At 50.6% G+C, this 11,653-nt stretch overlaps 1 protein-coding gene across 1 annotated transcript in view; it reads left to right on the forward strand.

The window, feature by feature from the left end:
* LOC147898702 (AP-1 complex subunit gamma-2-like) overlaps positions 1–10,410 on the forward strand; it is a 248,603-nt gene extending 238,193 nt beyond the window's left edge. The window contains exons 17-18 of the mRNA XM_087379135.1: positions 9,884–9,988; positions 10,120–10,410. Of these exons, the coding sequence (XP_087235261.1) occupies positions 9,884–9,988; positions 10,120–10,215 (201 nt within the window). The 3' untranslated portion in view covers positions 10,216–10,410. The remainder of the gene's footprint in view (positions 1–9,883; positions 9,989–10,119) is intronic.
* Positions 10,411–11,653: the final 1,243 nt, after the last annotated feature.

The following is an 11,653-nucleotide window of genomic DNA, read 5'->3' on the forward strand; positions in this document are numbered from 1 at the left end:
GAGAGAGTCATATTAACGTCCTTGGGAGGCCTCACGGGCCTATGGGACAACATGCAAAATGTCAAAATGACTTACAACATCTGGATAGACTAGAGAGTCGAACTCTTCTTCAATGTAACCACCTTCATCATCAAAACAATTAGTGCAATTGTCTTGCAATCCCCCAATGCGTAAGATCCTCTCCATAAACATTCACATTTGTCAATCTTGTTATGCATTGTTGCTGTAATTTCCTGTCCCATAGATTTGAGTTGAGTAATGACAATTTCTTGTACCTTGGTCACAAGCTGTGGTGCAGGGGATGCAATACTACATTGCTGTAAGACTTTTACCTCTTGTTTGCCATTGCTCTTCATTTTTGAGATTGCCTTCTCCAAAGAAACAATGCGAAGCTTTGCATCTCCGAGTTCTTGTTGTAGGAAGTAAATCTTCTCAAGTGGGTCTCCTTTGTTCTGAAATCTGTGGTATGCTAAGGCATAGGGGGATGGTGTAGAGGCCATATCAGAGAGAGAGAGAGAGAGAGAGAGAGAGAGAGAGAGAGAGAGAGAGAGAGAGAGGGTTACGGTGTGAGGAAATGATGCTCAAATGAAGACATGAAGAAGGCTTTCAGTCATTCATCAAGTATGACATGACAAGTGAAATACAAGCCTTATATAGGCTACTCACTCACACACTAGCACCTAGTGCATATGGGATAAGTCCCATGACACGTGGCACTCACATGTGACTCACACACATGAACTAGTACTAGATCACCTAGTACTACACACCAACACATCACATCAACACACTCTTTGGCTATGATATCTCCAACACCGACCACCAAAAGCAAGATCTCTTGTTTCATAAATTACCCAAGCCATGAATGAGCTTGTGCAACATGTGCCTTCTGAGCTGCTCTCCAGCCCTCAAAGACTGCACTCTCAATCTCCTCTATCGTAATCTAGGTCCCTCTAGGTCCCTGAACTCTCTATCTCTGAGTGGAGGCAACTCCACGGAATAAACCACCCTCCCATTGTTTGAGCAAAACCTTCCTAGGAAAGGTTGGGTCTCTGCCCCAATGGTGTGTCCTGTCACCAAGAGTCAAGTCCTAAGAATAATTGTTGCAAATCTAACCTCTAAGCTCATACCAAAGCAAGTAGCCCTCATTCTAGAAAAAATCCATCTAGTATGTGGTTCTCAAAGGCCTCTCAACTTTGGGGGGATCTCATGAAATCTATGAAGGAGTAGTTCAATAGCTCCTTCCATGGCTCACTACTAGACAGCATGCCTTTGACAACGAACTTCACGAGCAACGATTTGCTCTGGCATTTTGGGTCCACAATGCCTAGCCCTTCTCTAGATTTGACTGAATAATGATTTCCCAAGCCACCTTTTCCCTAATCAGGTTGCCATCCCTTGACTAGATGAAGTTCCTGATGGATTGCTTCACTTGGCCAATGCATGATCTAGAAAAGGCCTAGCACGAGGTTATGTACCACATAGTATAGGACAAAGCAACAATTAATGAAATCTGCTCCTGCGAGCTCCCTCCCTCCCCGTCGTGCCCCGTCTACCCCCCCCTCGCTTTCTGCGCGGCCCCTCCCTCTCCCTCCGCTAGCAAGCCGCGCAGCCAGCCGCCCCTGTCCGCCTCGCTTCTTCTCCTCTCCGCCACGCTCCCCCTCCCCCTCGCCTCATCGCTTCTCCGCCACGCTCCCCCCCTCTCCTCGCCACGCTCCTTCACCCCGCTCCGCCTCATTCCTTGCCACTCCGCTCCACTCACCCACCCCACCCCACCTTTCCCGCCCGCTCCTTGTGCCTCGCCACCCGCCCGCTCGCTCACCTCACCACCGCTCCACTCACCTAACCCACCCGCCTCACCCGCTCCGCTCCACGCCCCCTTTCCACTCACCTCACCCGATCTCCACTCCACTCACCTCACCCCACCCTCGCCTCACCTCACCTTCACCTCACCTCACCTCACCTCACCTTTTTTTCTCTTTTTTTTTTTTTTTTCACCTCACCTCACCTCACCCTTTAAAAAAAAAATAAAAAAAAAATTAAAAAAAATTAAAACTCACCTCACCCCACCCTTGCCTCACCTCGCCTCACCTCACCTCACCTCCCCCGCTTCGCTTCCCATTCCTCCCCCCTTCCTTTTCCTTTTCCTTCCCCACCTTGGGAGTTCGCAGTTAGTCAAGCGATATGGCAGCTACGTGCCCGGAACCGGTGGCCCAGACGGACCCCCCCCCTCCATCAGCCTATCGCATCACATTGACAGAGCACCAAGTCTCCTTGGTGAAGCAGGCCGCCACGGACTTCTTCCAGACATCAGTTTATGGGAGGGTCATTGGCTACTCCCCTTCACGAGCAGACATCAGGGACTGGTTGCAGTCCACCCTCCTCTACCTCGAGGACAGTCACATTGAGGAGGTTGCACTCATGGGACGTGGCATTTTCTGGCTTAAGCTCTCCTCAGCACAGGCTGTGAGCGACATGGTCAGACGATCCCCTACTTCTGTGGGTGGGAAGATCATTCTCATGGTCCCTTGGTATAGGGGCTTCAGTGTAGCGGACTTCGACGCCCCCTTTCGTATTCCTCGATACCCAGTTACCCTTATCTTCCCAGGTCTCGCAACCGAGCTTCGCCCGATCATCAAGGACCTGGGGGCACACTTTGGTTGGCCTATGCAGGACACCTACATTGATGCGGCGGCAGCCCAAGGGGTGCCACGTGTCAAAGTGGCAGTCCTTGATCCACAGAGCATCCCCTCGGAGTTCGAGATAGAGACAGACACAGGTGTGGTGACCCAGCACATTCTGGTCACTGGTCGCCCAAACCAGTGTCTGAGATGCCACGACTTCGGGCACCAGGCTCGCTCATGTCCTCGCTTCACAGGTACGGAACCTCAGAAGACCCCCAGTCAGGTAGCTCAGGATACTCCGCTCCAGTCAGCAACATCCCCTCCCGAAGGGGAAGGCTGGACGGAAGTCAAACGAAAACGGAAGGGCAACAAAGCAGGCCCCAAAAAACCTTCCCAGCCACAGCAAGAGCCCCCTCAGATGATCCCTACTCATCAGCAGCCCGGTAAGGGGAAGGAGAAGGGAAAGGAGAAGGTCAGCCAGCCTCCCCCTCAGCCCTCATCCCGCCCTCCCCCCCCTCCCCCCTCCTCCTCGATTCTCCGACCCCCACCCCCTCCAGGTTCCCCCCCCGCACCAGTGGTTTCGGCGCCACTCTCTTCCTCGAGCATGATACAGAAGGAATCCCCCCCTCCTCCACTTGCACCACCTGCAGCCCCGAAGCCAGCACAGACCTCACCCTCGTCCATCCCTCCGGGCCCGACGGCAGGGAGAGGCCCTTCCCCACAGGTGGCCAGCACCCCTTCCTCTGGTTCAGACTCCTCATCCTCGTCCCCAAGCCCAAGGGCTGCTCCTAGAGCTCTTCCATTGGAGTTCTACCGAGCAGGTCCTTGGGACTACTTGGATGCAGCGGGTATTGGCTCCTTTCCCGCATGCCTAGACATCAGCATCTTCTTCCTCCGCAAGGGGGCGGAGGGTAAGGTGTCCATTCTGGCTCCGCACGATGGTCCTAGCTATTCCTTCACTATCTCCAGTGAAGGGAGTGAGCAATGGACAAATGAAAATGTTTGGGAGACGATACGTGACCAGACCCAGGAGCAGGTGCAGGACTGGATTGGTAGCAGAGCAGCGGAGCTTCTTCAGCAACAGTGGCAGGAGGGTGATGTTCGTCTGCGTTGGTGCCACAGTGCCAAACGTTTCCGACTCCTGGTCATTATTAGGCCACCGCTGGAGTGGGCCTACGCGGAAGGGCTTCACCCCTGGAGGACCTCAGAGGTTGCGGGCTTCTACGGCATTTCCTTGGCAGAGGCATCGAGCTGGTTAGAGAGAGCTTACCACCACGGGACGAAGGGCCTTTCCCCTCTGCTGAAGGATTTAGAGGATGGGTCCGATGATCCGACCTCTCCTTCGAAACCTTCACAGAAGCGCCTTCGTCTCCACACAGGACATCCTCCGACCACTTCGACTTCGACTGCAAGCAGACAGCTGTTTGTGGCCCACGTTCCCTCCTCATGAGTCTACGCATTATCTCTTGGAACGTTAACGGGTTCCACTCATCAGGCACCCGTGGCCCCAGGAAGATGGTGCTCAGACAGGAGCTCCAGCCAGCTTTGGTGGGAAAAGTAGATGTGCTCCTACTACAGGAACACAAGCTTTCGGCGTCACAGACCAGTATTTGTGGGAAGGTCCTCACAGGACGCTCCCACACCTACTGGGAACCTTCGATTGGCGAGCAGGGGAGAAGCGGGGGTGTCTGCACCTCCATCGACGCTTCTCTAGTTCAGCATGTGTTTGGTTTTGGCACTTTGATCCCAGGACGTGCGCTTTGGGTGGGCCTGCATATTGAGGGATCCCGCATCGGTATCCTCAATATCTACGCACCGACTGATCTCAGACGTAGATCGGTTTTTTGGAGATCCTTGACAAACCTGTTGCCAGAGATAAACTCTTGGATTGTAGGAGGGGACTTCAACAACCTTGAGACCTTAGAGGATCAGCAGGGAAGGGGCCCAGAGTTCCTCGGTATAGCTCAGGCAGAGTAGGCAGATTGGGACTCCTTCCTCTTTGCAGTGGGAGGTCGGGACAGCTGGAGGGAGCCATCCTTTCGCAGATGGCCTGGGAGTCTGGACTTCTCTTGGAGCTACAGGAGGGAGGGAGGCAGACTCTTGGAGCGGCTGGACCGTTTCTATGTTAGTGATTGGGTGCTTGGCAGAGGAGGAGAGTCAGGAGTGGTTCCAGGGACGACACTCTCAGACCATGCCCCAGTCATCCTAGTAGTCCTGGACTCGGCCTCTCCGTCCTCACCTCCACGTTCATGCCGGATCCCAGATTCCATCTACACCAGAGCAGCGGTTCACAGCAGGATAGTGGACCTTAGGGAGTAGGAGTGGGACCCCACCAGGGATATGGCAGCACAGGTAGCTCAGGCACTTGTTGAGTCTAGCCGCATTTGCCAGCAGGAAGCGATTCAGGTCAGCAGCGGTGTTGGGCACGGGAGAGGGGTCTTAGACGTGATCTCACCTCGATTCAGAGGATGCAGCAGTCTTCTCCAGGCTCGGAGGAGCTCAGACAGCAGGAGGTTCGGGCCCGAGCCATGCTAGAGGAGATCACCCAGCGTGGCTCAGAGTTTTCATTTCATGCTTCCAAGTCCTTCTGGGCTAGGAAACAGGACTCATGGACAGAGGTCAGCAGGGGAGCAGCTCCGTTCTCTTAGGACGCAGGATGGTAGTGTCAGGACAGATCCAGATGAGGTCCGGGACTTGGGGACAGACTTCTACAGATCATTATTCTAGCAGGAGCCCCCAGACCCTCGTGGCCGCATTTGCAGAGAGGATGTGTGGAGATCTACACCGAGACTCGTGCAGCCCAGCATGAGCGACACCCTTCTCGCACCTTTCACTGTTGCGGAGATGCAGGATGCGGTGAGTGCTATTGATGGGCAGAAATGCCCAGGTAAGGATGGCCTCTCTAGAGCTTTCTTTCACCACCTTTTGGGAGCAGATCCATCGACCCTTGCTCGCAGCCTTCCAGCACATCTTCTCCAGTGGGCAGATGCCAGAGAGCCTTGCGATAGGCCTGATTTGCCTCATCCCCAAAGGGGGGGACCGCCAGGAGATCAGACAGTGGCGCCCAATCACCCTCCTCCCGACCGCCTACAAAATCCTCGCCAAGATGATCAGCAATCGCATCCGCCCCCTGCTACACGACTTGATTCATGACACCCAGACTGGTTTTGTCCAAGATCGCAGCATCTTGGACAACATCTTCACTTTCTCAGAGGCGACGGAATGGGCCCAGCACAGTGGTCAGCACCTTGCCATACTCCTTCTCGACTTTGAGAAGGCGTACGACAGGGTAGACTGGTCCTTCTTGGAAGGTACACTCGCTCGGTTCGGTTTCTCGGATGAGTGGATCAGAGGTATTGCTAGCCTTTACAGATCGGCCTCCAGTCGGGTTATCATTAGTGGCAGGATGGGGGAGAGATTCACACTCGAGCGCTCGGTGCATCAGGGCTGTCCATTAGCACCTTACCTCTTCCTATTTTTTGCGGAGGCCATGACACACTTCCTTCGATCTCGTACCACTGGTCTTCGCGGGATGCGTCTCCCTATTCGAGAGGATGCCGAGCTGCTGGACTCCGAGTATGCAGATGACACAGCCCTATATGTGCAGGATGATGTCGAGTCACTGTAGCGAGTGAGACTATCCCTAGAGATTTTTTGCCTTGTGGCTGGGGCGAAAATCAACTGGCATAAGTCAGTCGGTTTTCTTACAGATCCGGGAGCGAGCTCATAGTGGGGTATTTTCCTGGGGTTTTGCTGGATCCCCAAAGGACAGACGACACGTTACTTGGGATTCCAGGTAGGCCTGGACATCACACCGCCTCAGCAGTTCTTGCCGGTCCTAGCCTCCATACGACGGAAGCTTGCTTTCTGGAGCACGGCTCGGCTTTCCTTGGCAGGCAGGGCCCTTGTGGTCAACCAGGTCCTTCTTGCCACTGCTTGGTATGTGGCCTCTTGTTGGTGTTTTTCGAGGTCTTGTGTAGCCCAGCTGAGGAGACTGGTGCGGAACTTCCTATGGTCTGGTTCAGACGGTTTCGGCACCACCAAAGCTAGGGTCGCCTGGCAGACGGTCATTCTTCCCCAGGCAGAGGGTGGCCTTGGCATCATAGATCCAGAGCTGCAGAGTCACGCATTCTTGGCAAGCTAGTCATCCGCGGTCTGACCCCAGGAGGACAGACGTGGAATCTCTTGCTACAGCATGGTCTCAGTGGGTGTACTCCCCAGAGAGGGGGTGTTTGGCAGCCTTCTATTCGATGGATCTTCACTTTAGCTCCTTTGACTCAGCCCCGTTCCCCGAGAGGAGACAGACAGACAGCCCTTGATCTGGAGCAGCTAGGTGACAGATGATACAGGTCGTCAGCTTGGAGAGAGATCCCATATCCCTTGGGCGCTCTGGGCGCATGGGCCCACGCGCTCATTCCGGGTTTGGAGGGACGTCTACAGTCGGATGAGCCCAGGCGAGTTGGCAGCAGCAGTAGGTACGGCACGTGGGATCCAGGCTCGGCGAGCAGAGATTGATGCTGCCATCCTTGCAGGTTGGAGGATTCCCGTAGGCACCGGACAGCTCTTCCCGGGAGATGAGAGGTGGCTAGGACAGTTCACTCCACGAGGCATTCCTTTGGTGGTGGTAGGCCTCTTGTCGGATTCTTCGGTACATTTCTTCTCCATCACTGATGACAGTCGCCTACAGAGCAGAGAGGCCGTGATCGACCCCCAGCTTCCCTGGTAGCGCCTTCGCATTGTAGGGCTGCAAGGGAAGACTTGGCATATAGACCCCCTGATTACGCAGGACCAGGATTGGAGACTTTGGATATGGGAGGGCCGTTCCTTGTTAGAGGTGGAGTGGGACCCAAGGGAGTGGCTTTGGCCACCGTCGGAAACCTCAGAGAACCCTACCCCCTTCTTTTCTTACAGTGCGTGCTCTTGGGGCTCTCCAGCGTGGGCTACCCACACAGGCACATAGGTGGTATGCCCAGGGGATATCCTTGGTATTTCTTCGCACTTTCTGGAAGACTCTTTGGGCTAGTTGGCGTCCGAGGAAGATCTCCTACTTCCTTTGGATGGTGGCACACAAGGGGCTTCCAGTTGGTAGCTGGCTGAGACAGATGGGGCAGGAGGGGCATTGCCAGATGTGTCTTCTGGAGGAGGAGTCCCTGAAGCATTGCCTTTGGAGCTGCTCGCACGCGCAGACGGTTTGGAAAATCATGGGGATCTTAGCTAGGGCTACACCCGAGCTAGGACCGATCACTTGGGGAGCCGTTTGTTGGTGCAGCACTGAGCCAGGACATCACTTGGCCTATGAGTTCTCTAGACAGGATCCCATCCTTTTCATCACGCAGGCCACTTGGGCATACATGGACAGCTTCCCATGGCATTTGACAGAGACAGATGCAGGAGCGATGCCTCGGCACCCAGTTTGGGAGATCATAGGGAGCATCACAGGCTGGCATATCTGGACTTCCAGATGCGCGCAGACTGTAGGAGCTCAGACTTCTTCTACCACCCAGACCCTCGCAGATATCTGGAGCACGATCATTCACACACTCAAGGGTCAGTGGGATCAGATTCAGGGAGAGTCCCGGGCAGGGAAGGAAAAGAGACGACGTTTCCTTCACGACTGGGACCACCGGGAGTTATTCTTCCAGCACTCCACTCAGAGTCTTCAGTGGCATTACGCCCCTCCACCGTGGCTGTTTGTCCACTCTCCGACAATTATGCCCTAGGAGGCTTGTATTTAGCATTTTGACTTCTCGGGCTGAATCCGTTTTGTGATTACAGCCCGCTGGCCTTCAGGCCTTCTTGTACTCTCGCTTTCAAGTAATATAACTAGCACTACTTTTTGCGCAAAAAAAAAATGTACCACATAGTAGCAAGAAAAACCTGGTTGGTGACCACTACTCTACCTGTCAAGGATAGCTCGTCCAAGCTCCAATGTAAGAGCTTCCTACGAATGCTCAAACGAAGTGGTGCCCACTACTCCATTGACATGATGTCCAGCCCTACATGACATCCTAGGTATTGCAACGTAGGAGTGGTTTGGCCAGTTTGCATAGAGCACTCGGACATAGATAAGGAGTCCATTTTCTCTAACACCACTCGGATTCGGTGGCGACTGTAGTTGGAGGTGGCAGCCTTGCCTCCCTCACCAAAAAAGGGAGAAGTATGGTGTCACAATTGTAAGGTGGACAGCCATACAGCGAATGAGTGTTGGTCAAGAAAGTGTTGCAACATTTCCAATGGCTCAAGCCACATGATCGAAGAGTGTGGACTTGATGGGTGCACGGACGCTAGAGCTAGAGTGGCTTAGGATACTCTACAGTAGTTACTCATGGGCTTTATCGTATTTTTTGGTTATACTTAAAAGAGGCCTCTTTCTTGAAGAAGAAAAGAAAGAAAGAGTCCTTAGTTGGCATGCTTTCCCCATACTTGGTAAGTGTGGAGGTGCTCTATGTTAGAAGATTGCATGAGGCTAATCTGTGCTGTAGGCAACACCCTTGAGCTCTCTAGAGGACAATGTCAGGGAAACCATTACTATAATCACAGCCTGGAACATCTGGGTAGCATGCTGCAGCCTTGTTATGGGGAGGTAGCAGATCAGACCTGCTGCCACTATTGCCAGCTGAAGCAAGGTACAAAGGGCTACTGGAAAGCGTCTAAGCACCAGCCCTTTGTACCTTGCTTCAGCTGGCAATAGTGGGTGGGTAGCCCTTTGTACCTGGGCTTCTGCAATGCGTTGCATTCAAGCAATTTTTACATTCTCATGGATCAATGGTTTCTGTGGTTATATAGCCCTCCACATTGGTTGTAAGTATTTGTTGGTAGTGTGGCCCACCACATTGGTTGCTGGCACTTGCTCCAGGGTTTCCGTAGGCAGTGAGCTGAAATCTGGATAAGCAGGCTGCGAGGCAGCTAGTTTCTCTTGTCTGCACCTCATGGATAGCTGTATCATTTTCAAAGCATGCAATAGAAGGCTCTTTTTTCTGGGAATAAAAATGGTTTCTTTGGCCGTTAGAGCCAAGATTTTGTCCGACCAAGCAAGGAGTTTTCTTTTTTCTGGGTATCCCCTTCTGCATAATAGAAGCCCACGTTTCTATACAAATGCTAACTTGACTAATGAGATAATTCTTCATTTTGATTTCATCCCTTTAGCCTTGTAAATTTATCATGTTTGCTATTAACTGCATAAGCTATATGATGATTATGGTTTTAAAAAGTCATTTAAAGGAGCAAAATGAATAAAGTCATACTTATGCATCTTGCAGTTTATGGAGCTGAAGTTGGAGCCTGCAAGTGGCAATATTCTTCCTCCTAATGGTACTGCAACAATAACCCAAAACTTGACAGTGACCAATCCAATGCATGGGCAGGTAATGTTTTGCTTTTGTCTTCCATCACTTTCATAGGAAAGGATCAAGATATGATGCCCAAAAAATGTAAAACTTCATGTTGAAACTCACCCCATATGATACTTCTCTCACATAGGTTTTTTTTTTTGCAGAAGCCTCTTGCGATGCGTGTAAGAATCACGTATAATTTGAATGGAAAAGATATGATTGAGCAGTGCCAAATTGACAATTTCCCTGTAGGCCTGTAGAAATGAAAGAGCTTTTTCAATTGATAATCCATTATCATTTTTATCAGATTCCATGGTGCTTCATTCATACTAGACTCAATTCAGTTGGAGACACAGCCCACGTAGAGCTTTTGCAATGTCAAGAAAACATAGTTTATTCTAACTAATTTACACACTGGCAAGCTAATGTTCTAAGTAGTTCTTGTAAACAAGCAAGCCCTGATCTACTTCTTGAAAATTTAAAGTTCTAGATTAGACTTCTCAACCCTCAACACCCCAAATCAGTCAAGGAGACCTATTCTCTACTCTTTCAACCGTTTTTTTAAAAATCCTGCAACTCCTTTGAACCGTTTACTAGCCCTTAAGCTCTTGATAGAGGTGAAAATGTTCATCAAAACCTGATGATGGTAAACTCTTTTTCACATGAGATAATTGTGAGAACCACTTCCATGCTTCAGCTCACACCTCTCACCGGAATATGACCGTAGGTGCTATGCTACATAGTGTAAATATCCCCACTACCCTTAGCTACCACAATAGTTACAAGTGACGCAAACTTCGGAATATACATGAAAGAAAATAGTGAAAACACTCTCATTTGGACACTTTCCATATCTAGGAAAGTCATGCATGGTTCACATCAAGATTCCCTCGATCAAAACTATGCCTTGCAGCTCTACAGATATCAAAAACATGAATCTCTCTCCATAGGAATTGGAGATCCTCTATCGTTGATGCCATGGACACGTCTATATTCTTTGCTTTGTATCTTCTTAGAATAAGAAGGGCAAGTATAAGTTGTCTCTTCTTTATAGTCAACCTTGGGGAGATGTAATTTACCAAAACGATCAGCCATGTTGACCAGGACGTTGAGAATGGATTCATGTCATCTATCATGAGGCCAAGATGCAAGTTATATGTCTTCTATGCAAACTGTTACCACATGTTATCTATGTGCTTCTGTGTGGAATAATATATAGAAATCCTTAAAATATCATTGGTGAAATGATTTTCATCATGCTCATGCCATGCCATCAATTTTACTATGCACTTATACTTGAACATATGCTGTATCTTGTCAATGAATAGAATGTATCTAAGGTAGTTTGTCCATAATGAAGATCCCGTAGCCTAGACAACTAACCAAATCTCTATACTTATGTCAAAAGAGAATGCAATCATTTGGACAAATGTGGATAGTATTGTAGCTCACACCAATTATTACCAATATTTTCTTCACTTCGTCCCTTGATGTAAGCATTGTATTTGGCCCTAGAAATATCTTTTGGGGCAACCTATTGAAAATCACATACGTAGGCAATGTCAGTAATGCGATGATGATAATTACTAACATCATATTCAACAATCTTAAGCCATTTCATTCGAGAGCTGGGGGGGGGGGGGCCTTAAGTTAGAAATCTCACACTTTATGCCATGCATTGACCTTAGGTAGAGATGA

Source organism: Dipteris shenzhenensis, chromosome 9 (genome assembly GCF_047967505.1).
Source record: "Dipteris shenzhenensis isolate YYH24624 ecotype China chromosome 9, Dip_SZ_1.0, whole genome shotgun sequence".
Taxonomy (NCBI): Eukaryota; Viridiplantae; Streptophyta; class Polypodiopsida; order Gleicheniales; family Dipteridaceae; genus Dipteris; species Dipteris shenzhenensis.